We start from the raw sequence: 15,441 nt of genomic DNA, 5'->3' as shown, positions 1-15,441 counted from the left end.
AAACAATAGTACTGGTCCAATGCAGCAAAATCTGGCGAGGTGGGCGGTTCGGCTGTTCTAGAACACGCTTCTGCCGCCGCAAAAGGTGTCTTTTGCAGTAATCTGCATTGCTAGAGAAGCAAATATACATTTCCGCTTTTGTGGGGATACCGACCTTTTTTATTTTAAGGATGGGGGATGCTGCAAATATGACCTGTTTTAAAGGAGACACCCAAACACACACACACACGCACAAACAAACACATACGTTCATGTGATTGTGCATATATCCCTATATAAACCACCCAGCCATGGCGTAAACCTATGCTAATTCTATCTACGCGTGTATTGTGTTTGTCCATATAGTAAATATTGCACGCATATACCTCTATAAACACAAATATTATTTATTTGTGTGTATGTTTAGCTCTCTGTGTGCGTTTGTTCTATGGATAGGTAGCTAGATATAGGCAGAGATAGAGAGAGATGATATAATTATATTTCTGCTTCTTCAAATTCTCAGAACGCCGTTTGAAGCGACATTGGGAAGTATTTTCCTTGGAATATCTTTCTGAAAAAATACGGTTAGCATAGCAGAAACCTTCCTGTTTCTTTGAATATTTGAAAAATATTTTTATTTCTGAGGGGGAAATACACTCTTGTGGAATGATTTTTTAAAATCAAACTAAAACTAAAACACACACACTTGTGCGCGGGTTTGTAAATGGTTTGCAGTTCAATTTTATTGTGTGGGGAAAGGAAGAACGAACGAAGGAAAGAAAACAATTCCAAAAAAATTATGTATTTTTTGTCCATGTTATTTTAAATTCTTTGTTGCAACGGGCAGGTGTCTCTTTATATATTATTAACCTATCTATATATTATTTTATATATTTCTCATTGTTGGCTGTATTGTTAGCCGTCTTGAGTGTCCTAGGTTGAAAGGCGGGGTATATATATATTTTTAAAAGGGTGAATACACCCATGTACAACACATACCTGAGCACTGAAAAATCCCAACTGCATGATTCTGTGAAAGTGTAACGTGTAAAACAGAAGGACGTGTTGAAAGGGCCCGAAATTGGTTAATATGGTTTTTGCCTTGTTTATTTTCCTGCGTTTAATTGCTTCCATTTAATTTTATATTTGTTTTGATGTTGAGCGTTACTTGACGCTAATGATGGAAGCGACGTTTTCCCATAATAAAAAAAGGCCGAATAAGGCGATAAAAACGCAAAACAAAGAAGCACACCCAATGCTACTGAAACGGTGGCTTCCCTTTTTCAAACCAAGGGAGTCTTAGGTTGTTGTTGATGCTGTTATTTCTTCTTTTCCTGCTTATTTGGAGTCTGGAAAGATCAAAGCGGGAAGGATGGTCCGCCGATGTAATGATCAAATAGACGCAACTCGTCTTACATTCTTAGTCACGGTTCTTTTTCCTAGAACAGTGGTTAACGTTGTATGGCCAACACAGAGTTGTACATTATTACGGTAGAATTAAGATATGTGTGTGCATATGTGCGTGCGTGCGTGCGTATATATATATATGCATGCAAACACACACATATCTGAATATATACACACATACCGCGCACCTTGAAGGAAATAAGAAAGACAGCATGAATATAGTTTGCAAGTAGAAAGATCCCCCCCTTTCTTTTACGTTTTTAAGATTCGCCCACCAAGGCCACAGTCCAGCAGGAAGGTCTCCTGCGCAACTGAAACAAGGAAGGGGCTGCGCATGACAAAGGACTTCTACAAGAACCACCGCCCCCCTCCCATGGATTCTGCTCACAGGGAGCAACTGACCCCATCCACCCAGCCCCCCAAAATGAAGAAAAACCCATTAATGGACACGACTTCAGTCTATTCAGTAAGGTTATTTTCTTTTTTAATGATTCTTTTCCCTCTCTCTACGCATAGTAATCACATAATACGAATAAAAAGGCTTGGCCAACTATTAAATTATTTGCTACCTATCATATACATCAGTTTTACTCAGCACAATATTAATTTTCAGATCCTCTAGTAACGGCAATAAGGAAGTGGTCCATTGTCCAACATGTAAAAATATACACCAACCAAAAAATAAAAATAAAAAATAAACAAGCAAAAGGAAAATATAAGGAAAAATAAAAATACAGCACCGGTAACCAGACGTAGAGGCACAAATCTACGAAGAGGAGAGGGGAGAATAGAAAGGGGAAAATCTCTTAGAATTATGTACAACAGTCGTCTTAATGTTAAGCGTTGTGTTCCCTTCATACGTTTTTCTAAGAAAAAGTGCTAACCACGTCCACATTTTCACTTCATATACCATTTTCTTAATAAAAAAAAAAGTTACATTAGGGAAGGGGAAAAAAGACCCTCCCTTTTCTTTAAACAGGAAGATTTACAAATACTTGGGACTATATGAATACCCACACAGGGGAACAAAACATTATCTATATTTGCTTCTAAAGAGACATTTAATAGGTAGATTTATTATTCATTTTTGTTGTACAAAAAACAAAGCAGAGAAATGTTAATATAGGTAGTTTTCCAAGTGTCGAGAAACAGAATAAACCATTCATATTTTTTGTTTTGTTTTCAGTTTTGCTTAGATGTTTTCGTTTCTTGTTTAATGTACAGTCTTTATTGGTTCACTTTTTTTTAATTCCGTTTCTTCCTTTTATTTTTTCTGGACAGTACAGTTCAGTTTTTGCTGAAGCTTCTTCTCACCAACATCTCTCTCTTTCTTTCTCTCACTCACTCGCTCTCTCTCTCTTTTTCTTTCTCTCTTTCCCTCTCACTCTCTCTCTCCCCCGCCTTCTTCCCCCTTCACTCTTCTTCATCTTCTTCAGCATCTGGCTTTTCTGGGACGTTTGATCCGGGGCCTGCGGGTTTGTTTTCCTTTTTCCACTTCATGCGCCTGTTCTGGAACCAGATTTTGATCTGTCTTTCTGTAAGACATAAAGCGTGGGCTATCTCGATGCGTCGCCTTCTGGTCAAGTAACGGTTGTAGTGGAATTCCTTCTCCAGCTCCAGCGTCTGATACCTGGTGTAGGTCTGGCGTCCCCTCTTCCGGTCAGTCCCTGTGAAACAATAAATGAGAATCTCGTCAGTTCCCTTTCCCTCGCTGCTTCTTTTGTGATTCTCTCTTCTTAATTTGTATTATTTCTACCGGATTCACTGCCCACTTGTACTGGTCAAGTCAACTCGAATTAAATTAAGTCTGCCTTGTTACAACAAGAAGCGTTTGTTTGTTTGAAAATAAAGGTTGGATTTAGAGTTTAACTCAGTAAGTAATGTACTGTATCATAATCCACAAAAGACTGTCCGCGTTAAATTTGTTCCTAACTCCAATCACCTTGAAGCTAGCCCCTTTAAATTCAACAGGACAAGGTTAGGCTTGCAACCTTAGTCTGTAGGCTGCGATCCCCTATACAGGCTTACCTGAGAGTAAGTCGCACTGAACTCAATGAGGTTTAACTCTGAGTAGACACGCACAGGATTGCGCACAGGATGTCACCTCAATAATAAGTTATTTTTGCCTGTGCGGATTAGCAGGCGATTCTGCTCGAAATAAAAGGAAGAGTAACGTTACGTACTATGGATATTACCAGAATGCCTCCTCCCAAAGGCTTTATTGTAGCCTTTTAGATTTGCAGTTCCACATTCTTAAGATATATCAGCAGCGAAGACTGAGCTTGTCCCCTGTTTACTCGGAAGTAAGTCTCATTGAGTGTAATGGGACCTCTCCTCGGTAAATGATGCCTAGGACTTCAAGCGTAATGGATTTAGGACGTTTGTTATTGCTTCACATTTTGCCCAAGCAAAACCCGATGTTTTTAAATGTCCAGATATATCTCCCACACACCTCAAACCCACCTCCCATACTTGAGATTTATGCGTGTGGGGAAAGTATTATTATCAAAAGGTGCGTTATTTCCCTTTTCCAAAAGTGTGAGATTAATTCTTAATCATGCAGCAAATATTGGAATGGGTTTAAATTCCTTGGAAACATCTCCACATCTGGCAAGCTTCTGGAAGCCAGCAATGCTAATGCGCGGGTAATGTTACTTCCTTCCTATTTCAACTTGTGTTTTATTTCTCTCCGAGTGTCTAGAGAAATTGGTCTCCCCTCCATTAGGGAATTCGGAAGCTGGACAAAGTATGTGGACATGGGAACTCCTCAAAGGAAGAGGCGTGCATGTCACCGACCACAACTATTTTACACGGGCCTCCAAAGAATCTGGATTCAAACCAGGAATCAATTTTCCTGTCATTTCTTAGAGTCCGCTTGTGGGTACGATCCCGTAACCGAATCGATACTCCTGCTTTTGAGCAGATAGATTTTTCTGTCCAGCCAAAGGAGGCTACATCATTCATCTGAAACTTTCTGGAGGTTTGAGAAGTGTTTGCTGTTTTACAAAAAAAAGGGGGGGAGGGAGGGGGCGGCGGGGCGGCGGCGATAGTCTTCTGTTCAAGAAAAGAGTCGTAGGAAAGTCCGCCTGACTGAAAAGGCGAGGGGGGGATAAGATGTCTGTGGAATGTGGGTTGTAAAATCTGTTGAAGGGAGCACCATAAACTTCTCTTGAATAGGGCAACCAAGACGCATTCTCTTTTCGCCAGCGGAATCGCCCAGATCCAACCCAACAGCAGACAAGAAAGACGGGAGGTTGGGGGTGGGGGTGGAGAAGAGAGGGAGGCGGGCGGGGGAAGAACCTTCTCTAGCTGGATCTAAGGCCGATGTAAGTTCTGGGAACTGCCAAGGAAGCCACCCTTAGCAACGGTACCGCGTCGTCTTCTACAGACGGAAACCAGAGCTTCGGAGTCCTTTTCAGCACCTAACCAACCCACACGACACTCTGCCCCCTCCTCCCTGCCCACCCCCCCAACCCGTCACCACTGTGTTCCAAATGAAGTGGGGAGAAAGGAGAGGGTTATTCTAAACCGTGTCCCCCACCACTCCACTTCAGACCCGCGCGCGCACACACACAAAAATTTGCGCTTTGATATATCATCTGTAAACCACAGTTTATGGATCAGGTAATAAGGGAGGAGAAACCAACCTATTAGGCTAGGTCTTTGAGAACTTAGCTTTGATGTGCCTCTTTCCTTCCCACTCTTCCCCCCCCCCCCCCCCACGTCTGCTTTGCTGCAATCTGCATATAGCCCCGGCCTGGAATGTTTGCTCTCGCCCTCCTAAGAGTACTAAAAAGCTGCGTCGCAGACGATGTGTCTTTAAAGATAACTCCTTTATCACACTATCAGAGGACCTGCCTGGCAAATCGCAGGGGATGTGGACGGGGTGGGCGAGAGGAAGGGTTGGTAGAGTTCCTTCAGTAATTTCCACTACCCAGGGCTCCTAACCTAACTGCCCTACATTTTGCAGCAGATATATTTCTACCTGTTCGTCTTCTACCTATTTGTGTGTGTTGCCATGCAATTAAAGAATAATAAAGGATTTAGCAACTGGCCACTGGCAAAATACTCTTCATTACCCTGCGCTCTCCCTCACATTGCCCTTTTTTTCTATACTATTAGTCGTACCACAACACCTTTGCTCTCAGCGTGTCCGGAGGACAGGGAAGTGTTGCGAAGGTTTTCCAGAAGTCTCTCCCCACATTTCCCAGCTACCTATAAGCGCTTGTGGTCAGCCTTGGAGAAAGAGCAAACACGGAACTGGCTAGCAAGAACGCCAGTGGGCACGGGCATCCTGTTAATATCAACGCTGGTAACAAAATGAAAACATTACAATTTGCTCAGTTGCTAGAAGGCCAGCAGAAGTCTTTCCTACACCTGCAATCCCTTTCATATCAGGTGGGGTGGGTGGGTAGCTCAATAGCCCCATCTTCCGATGTTTTACCCCCTTCTAGCCCCATCCTGCTTTTCCTGGGTGACTTAAGATCCAAGAATCTACAGGCTTAAGTGAGACTTAACACTGCATTTCTCCATTTCTGATTAATTTCCCTTGAAGAAGCCTGAAGAAGCGTTCTGTGCAACTCGAAAACCTTCATTCAGCAAAGTTGATTGTGGCTGGTCCTATTAAAATGTTCATTTCTACTGGTCCCTTTGCAGGATTTGGTGTCAATTAGAGCTGGTTGTGGAGGTAGGCATCACCTAAGCCTTAGCAGACAAGAAAAGCAGGGGGTGCTTATCTGGCCCCTCTGTCGCTCTCCTAATAAGATGGGCATTGGCATCAATCAATAGGCTTATGGGCATCTAATATGAGTAAGCAGGTTTGTGCATCAAACACCATTTTGCGGTGGGTTCACCCCCTCCCCTCTCTGTTTCGTAAGGTGGCTTGGCAAATTTAGAGGGAAAACAAATGTCCCACGTTGGCTTTAAGAATAATGCCAAGAGCAGACAGAGAGAAAGACAGACAGATTGATTATAGGGTTGGTTCTTGTCAATGATTCACACACAATTGGGGTTGGGGGGGAAGCTAGCTGTAACAATCCCGAGGTATTTGTCTTCCTGCTACAGAAACCTTTGGCGCCCCACCAGAGTCACAAATGTAAACCAGCCACTTACATTGCAGCCCAATACACCCCTACCCAGAAGTAAGTCTCCGTGAGTTCAGTAAGACTTACTACCAAGTCAGCTGGGTATATAGGACTGCAGCCTTTTTTCCACGCTTCTGCTCCTAAGTGCCACAAGCAAATTTGAGTAGGGCAGATATACTGTACGCCCCCCGCCCCTCCGCTTTCTCCTTTGATCACTCCATTCCCTTCCGATTTCCTCTTCCAGAAGAAGTCATTTAATTCCCCGGGGGCCCCCGCAGGTTCTGATGAAGAGCGAGGGGAAGAGACGGGCGACATGTTTGCTGGCAACTCCAGTTCCGAAGGAATGTCGACTTAGCAGCGGTGGCTGAGCAAATTAAGCGAAACTCTTAATATCGCGGAACGACGACAACAACCGCACACTCCTCTGTCTTGCCCGGCCCCTACTCGATTCCTGCCTCCCTCCTTGCGTCTTTCTCCTCCTTCTTCTTCCTGGGGTCGTGTCCAACGTCCGTCCTATTCAGGAGAGACCCACTGAAATGAATGGACGTGACGGACACAGACAGGCCCGTTCATTCCAATGGGTCTACTGAAAGTAAGGGCTAACATTGTATACAGCCCCCACCCCCAGAAAAAGCAAACGACACCCACCACAACGCCCTGAGCCGTATTCCATGGAAACTTATTCCCAAGTTTCCTTTCTTTGGAACCGCTGAGGAATAAATAAACATATGCATATATGGCGCGGGGAGGGGGGGAGACTTGAAGGGTGGGTTTCCTTTTCTCTCCCCCCACTTATTATTATTATTATTATCGTACAGCTCTGTAATCCCAACACACTATCTTTCTCCGCGTAGAGGAAGCCCGCAGCAGGAGCAGCCGAGCTAATAAATATTTAAGCTGCTTATTTGTTTGTTTGTGTATGTATGTATGTATGAAAGGGTTGCTTCCTTGAGGGGGGTCTCAGAGAGAAAGAGAGAGGAGAAGAGAGAGATTCATTCCTTTGGAGGCAAACGTCATAAAAGGAGAGCTCAGCACCATCCTCTTCCCTCCCCCCCCCCCGTCCGCACATCCCCAAACACAACTTCCCCTCCCACCAAAATCATTTATAGCATCTCTCCCCCCCCAGGTTTCCTCGCCCCCTCCCCACCCACCTCAGAGGACTCTCACCTGTGCTTCTCATCCAAGGATATATCCGCAAGTTGTTTTCGTGCCGCAAGTCCGCGTCTCTCTGGTCGCTTTTGTTGCAGTTGGACTTGGACGCGTCTCCCGGACACATCATGGAGAGGTTTTGCTCGAAAGGGGAACAGTGCATGTTGAAAGAGGCGGCTTCCAGCCCGTAGCTGCTGGAATACATGCCGGGGGCTTGGGGGTGCATGCCTCCCCCGTTGGGGTACAGACCAGGCATGGAAGCAGCGAAAGAGGCCGTGGAACTCGAGCCATACCCGTTGCGCTGGGCATTGGAAGCGAATGCGCAAGAAGTTTGCTCAGGAAACACTCCGGAGGGGAAAACCGAATTTGCGGCCTGATATTTAGAAAATAAAGCATTCGCATAATACAATGAACTCATAATCTGGCCGGGTGATTTGTAGGCCGGGACGTTTTAGTGTCGGTTTTACGAGGTACCGTGATATATTACGGAATTAGACTCCAGATTTACACCAAAAAGGACCCCCTTTTTCCTCCCTTGGCCATGTGACTCGGGTCCACGTGATTCGGGCAGAGCCAATCCGCGCCTAGCTTCCTCCCTCCCCTCCAACGCTCCCTCCCCCCCCCATTCTTCACCTCCCAAGCCGTGCCCCCCCCCCCACCCTTGTAATATGGAAAAGGAAGAGAGAAAAAACACAGTATGGAGCACTGGTTGGGATTTATAAAATACGATGCATTATTGATGATAGGATACAAAACCTCCCAAGATAGAAGCGGGAAGGAGACGAAATGTGCACACGAGTCAATAAGCCACCGGTTATATCAGTTGCTCAAGTAAGACTAGCAGGAAAAGCGGGCGCAGTGGTTGTGGACGGGGAGGGGGGGCCGTCAGGGTAAGAGAGAACAGAAAAGAAGAATATATGAAGAGACCTGCAAGGTGGGCGGGGGAGGGGGGAAGAGATGGGAAGAGGAAAAGGAGGCAGAAAAATACAGTGGAAAAAGGAGGGAGGGGGTGGGGAGGTCCCATTCTGTCCGTAAAAACGGCTAGCGGGAAGTTCTCCCGGGCAAGCATCAACGCAATGAATGGGAGTCTGCGTGGGTTGCCTTCATTCCAATGAGGCTAGCATAGGAGACCCCTCTTGCCAGATAGTATACCTTCTTCCTTTCTTCTCTAAAGAAGCAGGTAAAAGTAGGAGACTGTCCTTTTTGATCACGAGTAGACTACTTTCCTCCTCCCCTTCCCCAGTCCCTCCCTGCCCCTCTCTCCCCCACACACAAACACACTCTCCCACACATACTTTCACTCTCTCTCATACAGACACACACTCTCTCTGTTTGTCTCTCACGCGCGCGCGCGCACATACACGATAAAAAGGCAGACTAGGTATATAGCCCTCCCTATCCCACGACCTCGGGGCGGGTTTCTCTAGATATACTATACAGTTCCACTGACACACACTCTCTCTCTCTCTCTCTCTCTCTCTCTCACACACACACACACACACACAGACAAAAGGACTCACCATCTGACTGCCGCCAACAAATCGGCCCCCCACCGCAGTGATACTTAATATTTCTCTTTTGACCGCCCCCCCCCCAGCTTGCCTATTTCCCCTTCTAAACGCCGTTCAGTTATGCATGTAATTTATTCCACTGCCACAGGCGTTGGGTCTCGGAGCTGGCTTTGCTTTTTCTGGTGGCGGAGGAAGAGGAGGAGGAGGAGGGGGGAAAGAAGGGGAGGGAGGAGGAAAGATTACAACAGATCTCTATTTAAGCGTGTCAGCTCTTCTGCTGGACTCAATTACAGTGAGAAGGAAAATGTGACCAGCTGGTTACTCTGCTTTCTGCTGGGGAAGCAAGGAAGGCTTCCAAAAGAAAAGGGGGAAGAGGAGGGGGAGGGAGAAATGGAAAGGCACACTTTCCAGTGAAACTTATCAAAGCCTTCTATGACAAATAAGAGTAAAGATGGCCTTGCAGTTAAGAGATTGGCAGAGGTCCTTCTTTTCAAGGTTAAGTTAAGGGGGGGGGGAGAGAATAGGAAGGTTGTATACATCATGCTTACGCTCATCATGGGAGGGGGCCGAGGGCAGCCAAACTGACAACGTGCCACAGACTCCGAGAGACCCAGAGAGGGGAAGGGGGAGAATCGCCACCATAGGAACAAGGGGGCTGGAATCCAGCGGTGACAGAATACAATCACACACACACACAAACACACACTTAGAAGTTTCCTGGCACAGAGAGCCTCCAACAAACCTCCCCATCATCACAGGGCATGAAATACATGCTTGCAGTACTTTTCAAAAGGACAACCAAGTCTCCCCCTTCGCTTTCCCCCTGCTTCGCAAGCCCTTGCTCCGCTTCAGGTGCAATGTTCTCCAGAAGCCACGAGTTCCTTCGGTGTCTCTCCAAAGGCTTCCTTGGGTGACAGTAGGAATGGCTTGGCTGCATTTGGGTCGGTTTTTGGGATTTTTACTGGGGTGTTTTTACTTTCTCTCCAAGACGTCCCAGAGGAACTTTTAAGGCAGGGTGAAGAAAAGAACAATGTCACGGGGGAAATTGTGGCTTGTAAACTTTATTGTAACTCCTTTCTTCCGCCGCTTCCAGCTTCGACAATAGAACAAAGTGAAGAGAGAACAACAAAATATAGCATTAGTTTCCCCGCCCTCCCCATAAAGTAATTCACGGATACAGTATACATTCTCTTTTTTTTTCACAGTAAACCTAAGGGGGAAGAAAGAAACCCAAAAAAACCCAGGGAGAGGGGAAATACTTTTTTTTTTTACAACTTCTTCCACTGTGTGCATGCTAACTAAAAGGAAAAGGGGAGGGGGGACCTCTCTATTTAATTTTTATTTGATTTTTTCTCCTTTTTTTTTTTAAAGATACACTTAAAAAGACAAACGCAGAAACAAAGCCAAAAACGGGACCCCAAAATAGGAAGGGAGGAAATGAACCACAGGGAAAAAAGAGACGACTACAGCATAAATAGGCAGTTTCATGTTGTCGGGTGTGTGTTTTCAGAGCTACCTCCTGAAGAGTTTAACCACAACAAGAGAGGAGGGAGAGAGAGAGGGAGGGAGGGAGGGAGGAGGGAGAAGGAGGGAGGGAGAAGAGATGAGAGATGTTGATTTAAAAGTGCACTATGTATCATTTTCACATAATTTCTATATATATTTATATTTATATATATATAATATGAGTGGGCAGGACGGAGCGAAAGAGAGGGGAAAGTTAAACAAAAAGAAAGGCAGAGAAGAAAGTAAGTCTTCCCAAAGTGCAGTACAGTATATCATTTGTACATCGTTTCCACAGCACTGAGAAGTGTGTGTCTCCTAATGAGGGAGCGAAGGAAGGATGGGGAGGCGGGCAGAGAGAGAGAGAGGGAGAGAGAGAGAGGGAGAGAGAGAGACGGGGGTGAAGGGAAGGAAATCCTTTTCACAGTCATGGTTAACAGAAGCTATTGCATTACACTATTACTAATTCTTAACTGGCAAGAAAACGCAAAAAAAGAGCAACAAGGCTAAAAAGACTCCAAGAATCTGTCTTCTTTTTCTTTTTTCTTTTTTTAAATATAGATATAGTTCATTGTGGGTATCAAAGGACAACCAGGAGAAGAGGACGCTCACAGCTATATTGTTTTACAGCAATAAAAGGGGAGTTTCCCCCCCCTCCTCCCCTAAGCAGTGTTGAGATTCCCCCCACCCCAGCCCACCCCAGCCCACCCCGACCACCTCTCACATTAACTGGCATTAATGGAAGGACGAAAGGTTGGGCCTTTTTCTTTATTTCTTTCTCTTTTTCCTGGGGCTTGCCTGTCCACTCTTCCAGCTCCTACTTCTTGTCCCCCGTCTGTGCTTCTCCGGCCTCCTCCGCGTCCTGCGCCCGTTCCATTTTCTGTTTCTCCAGCTCCTCCTGTTCGCATTTGCTGCTAGGGAACTTATCCTTGTTGTTCTCCTTTTTCCACTTCATCCTCCTGTTCTGAAACCAGATCTTCACCTGCCTCTCGGTTAGTCCCAGAGCGTGCGACACCTCGATCCTCCGCTTGCGGGTCAGGTAAGGATTAAAAAGGAATTCCTTCTCCAGCTCCAGGGTCTGGTAGCGGCTGTACGTCTGCCTGCCTCTCCTCCGTCCGGCGGCTGCTGGGGTGTTGCGAGAGGGAGGTGGGAGGGGGAGAGAGAGACAGAGAGAGAAGGAGAGAGGGAGAGAAAAAAGGGAGGTTGAGAGAAGACACATAAAACTGCTTTGGGGGCAGAGAGAGCAGGAGAGAGGAGGGATGCATACACACACACACTCACACACAAAGGCAGGGAGGAACTGCCCTTCTCTAACGTTGCAAGGGGGAGGGTGATTATCCGGGGAAGGGTGGAGGGAGACATCGAGGACCACAAATGCGCTCTAGCCGCCCCCCCCCCCGCTCTTGCAATACCAGCCTGCTTTCTTGAAAGGAAATATTGCTCCAAATACTCCCCCCTCTCTCCCCCTAACCCGGTCATTTTCTGGCGAACAGCCCCCCACCCGCGCGCCCCTGAGCAGCATCTTAGTTTACTTGCAAGAACCCTCCTTTGCCAGTTCCTTTATACAGTGTGTGTGTGTGTGTGTGTGTGTGTGGAAATGCCACCACCGTCTCCTACACCCCACCAGCTCTCCAGAGGGTTAAAAGATAACAACTAAGGGCCCGGGAGGGAGGGAGGGAGGAAAGGAAGGAGGGAGGAGGTGAAGGAGAGACACAAAAAGGGGGTCTCGGAGGTTGTAAAAGTACCATAAACTTTAGGGAAGGCTTCTCACACACTGAAATAAAGAGGGGGGGGGAGAGAGAAGTCCAGTTCTCCCCATTCAGGAGAAAAAGGCTCCCCTTTCAGGGTAATTAAGCGATAAAGCAATTGAGAGGTGCAAAAGTTTACGCTCATAAAACAGTAAAAAGTAACCGAGGGTTGGGGGCGAGGGGAGGGGAGTTGGAGAGGGAGGAAGATCGTGGAAGAGGTGGGCAAAAAAGGAGGGCTAACTAGTTTTATGGGTTCAGAAAATGCCTCGGCCGTGGCTGGGCGGCGGCGGCGGGCCCTTTCTCGGATGCCTCCTCACCTTGCGGTCTCATCCACGGGAAGAGCTGCGTGGGAGACGGGCTCTGCTCCGAGTTGTCCGCCTCTTCTCCCAGGCCGGCGGAGGCGAGCTTGCAGTCGGGATACTGCACCAGGTCGGACTCCTGGGCGCTGAAGATGCTTTGTCTCTGCAACGGGTCATAGCCGTAGAAGTTGCTGGGGTCCCCGTGGCACGCTACGGCGCAGGGATTCTGTTGGTAAGGGGAGCTGGAGAGAGACGACGCTCCGTGGTAGAACTCCTGGATCTGGGTGGGGTGCTGGAAGGTGCCCCCGGTGCTCGGCCCGTACACCACCGTCGGTCTCCCTCCGAGCTCCTGGGCGAAGCCACAGTCGTAGAAGTTGGGGCGCAAGGAGTCCCCGGTTTTGTACTTGGAGAAGAGGGAGTTGACGAAATAGGAGCTCATTGTCATATAAATAGCTTGTTTTAAATAGGTAAAGAGGCAGGTAAGAAGGTGAGGGTCTATCAAAAAGCCACAGGATATTTAGCCACGGAATCAGATGGAAGCGATGAGATGCTAGCCCACGAGTCTTTGTGGTTTCCAGGGATACATACAGATATACATAGATTAAAAGAAAGGAGGAAGGGGGGAAAAAATCCCGAGGATTGAATCAAAACTCTTTGCCACAGTACATGGTATCGGATTCCCCTTTTTTATTGTTGTTGCTCTTGTTGTTGTTGTTGTTGCTGTTGTTGTTGTGATTGTTATTATTATTATTATTATTCCTTTCTCTCTTTCTCTCTCTCGCTCTGTCTTTCTCTCTCGCTCTTCTCCTTTTTCTTCTTTCCCCCCTCCTTCTTCTTCAGCCCCCCCTAAAAAAAAAAATCGGCACTTAAAAAGAGTTCTCGCTTTACATTTCCAAGGAGAGGTGCCAGTTCATAAACAGTTTTCCGTGATTTACTTCGGAGCAAATGAGTTTGTTCATATTTCCCAGTGTCTTTTCTGGATCATTTGCATCTATTACGGAACCGTCATCCTATTGGTTTCCACGTACTCCACACGGACTCTGAACAGCCTGCGAGCAGAAAGGAGAGTGAGACAGAGGAGGAAAGAGAGAGAGAGAGAGAGAGCGAGGGGGAGAGAGAGAGAGAGAGGGCGCGCGCAAGAGAGAGCGAGAGAGCGAGGGAGCGAGGGGGGTGGGGTGGGGTAAATATAGAGATTAAATATGCTAAACTATCTACGTTAATGAGATATCTCTCGCCTCACGACAAATCATCTACCTAAGCCCACCCAAAAGATTGATATTTGGGGAGGGTTGGAAAATTAAAGAGAGGCTTCGCTCCCATCGTTAATTTCCATTTTTTAAATTTTTTTTTATTTTATTTTAACGAGGCAGTTTTAGCCTTTGGAAAATGTCAGGGTTGCTTTGGAAAACTGTAAAAAGAGGCCGGATTTAATTGCTACCCGTTTTTTTCTAAAAGCCTCCTATAAATGTAATTGGTATTTTAATACCAAGTTATCAAATCGTACGGCGTCCTGTAGCCTCAACATATTTTAAAACAAACGAGGTAGTCAGATTTAACATTTTAATGATCAATTTCCTTATTATTGATAAAGGTTTAACTATCAGCACGAAAAGAAAGAAATGGCCCATTTGTTAAAAAAAAAAAACTCCCCCCAGAAAAAGAGGGGGCCGTAAACTGTTTAACAAACTATAAAGCGCAATAAAATAAAATAAAAAACAAAAACAAAACAACAACTAAATAAATAAATAAAAACGCGCACACCCGGAGATGTTCTTGCTGGTTATATCGCACTACATAAAAAGCTGTTAAAGGGTTTTTACGAGTTCTTTCCCCTACTGCTATAAAAACCCAGGCTTCGATTGGCGCCTAAACTCCATTATCGCAAGATGTTGGGGTGTCAATACTGAATTAAAATGATTATAGTTTTTCATATATAACATTGACTTTTCGGCTCTCTCTACTATTCTCCCCACCCCCCGCCTCTACCCTCCTGTTCTCCCTCCTCCTCCTCCTCCTCCCTCCCTCCCTCCCTTTCCTTACACATAGGAGAAGCTGCGATGTTGCGTCTCTTATCACCTCCAAAACGCCACATTTATGGGCATTCATAATAGCCCATTCTCAGCACCGCCACCCCACCTCCCACCCCCAGAAAACTTAGAACACCAGGTGCTTTTAACACTGGGTGTGCGTTGAGAGGTGTGTGGGGTGAGGTTGAAAAGGGGGTGGAAGGTGGGGGGGGGAGAGTGTATTTCTGTTTTATACTGACGTCTGTTAAAGTTGCTTTCAGCTTTTAACATTGCTAACTCGACAATTTCTCTCGATATAAGCACACAGGGGGTAAATTCTAGGAACCCTTTAACGTAGTCAGCAACTATTATGAAGACGTTTCCTCAGATCATAAGACATCGGAGCTTCCTCTCGGACCCCCACCTCCGAAAAACCTCTGTCCTAACCATCACCGCCTCTCCAAACAGAAGCATCCCCATAAGCTTCCTCCTCTCCCCCCTCCCGGCACCCCACATGAAGTTCATTTCTACAACACATTTAAGCTGAGATACCCCAATTCTCGGGGTATGCGAACCTCTCTTCTTTTGCCCTGGGTCTATCTAAATTCTTCCTCCCGCCCACTATCCACGCCATCATCCCAGCAGCCCTACATTGTTTACACCTCAAAGGCGAAAACAGGCACATCTCAGCCCCCCAGAACACCCCCAATAAAGATTCCCGAAACCTAATAGAATCCCTCTAAACTTTAAAAGGT

At 46.2% G+C, this 15,441-nt stretch overlaps 2 protein-coding genes across 3 annotated transcripts; both read right to left on the bottom strand.

The window, feature by feature from the left end:
- Positions 1–1,844: 1,844 nt before the first annotated feature.
- On the bottom strand, positions 1,845–8,162 carry HOXB7 (homeobox B7). The gene is made up of 2 exons (XM_083408461.1): positions 7,638–8,162; positions 1,845–3,053 (listed from the first exon to the last, which is right to left on the bottom strand). The coding sequence occupies exons 1-2, from the start codon at positions 8,035–8,037 to the stop codon at positions 2,800–2,802; spliced, it is 654 nt and encodes a 217-aa protein (XP_083264587.1). The 5' UTR covers positions 8,038–8,162; the 3' UTR covers positions 1,845–2,799.
- A 2,013-nt stretch (positions 8,163–10,175) lies between these two features.
- HOXB8 (homeobox B8) lies at positions 10,176–14,526 on the bottom strand. 2 transcript variants are annotated; one of them, XM_083409125.1, is made up of 3 exons: positions 12,699–14,526; positions 11,358–11,758; positions 10,176–10,223 (listed from the first exon to the last, which is right to left on the bottom strand). In XM_083409125.1, the coding sequence occupies exons 1-2, from the start codon at positions 13,123–13,125 to the stop codon at positions 11,451–11,453; spliced, it is 735 nt and encodes a 244-aa protein (XP_083265251.1). In that variant the 5' UTR covers positions 13,126–14,526; the 3' UTR covers positions 10,176–10,223; positions 11,358–11,450. The 2 variants fall into 2 exon arrangements, with proteins under 2 accessions (XP_083265251.1, XP_083265252.1); XM_083409126.1 differs by having other exon boundaries at positions 11,358–11,755; positions 12,699–14,524.
- Positions 14,527–15,441: the final 915 nt, after the last annotated feature.

This window comes from Podarcis tiliguerta (genome assembly GCF_965153285.1).
Source record: "Podarcis tiliguerta genome assembly, chromosome: 13".
Taxonomy (NCBI): Eukaryota; Metazoa; Chordata; class Lepidosauria; order Squamata; family Lacertidae; genus Podarcis; species Podarcis tiliguerta.
This window is presented reverse-complemented; position numbering and strand designations above follow the sequence as displayed.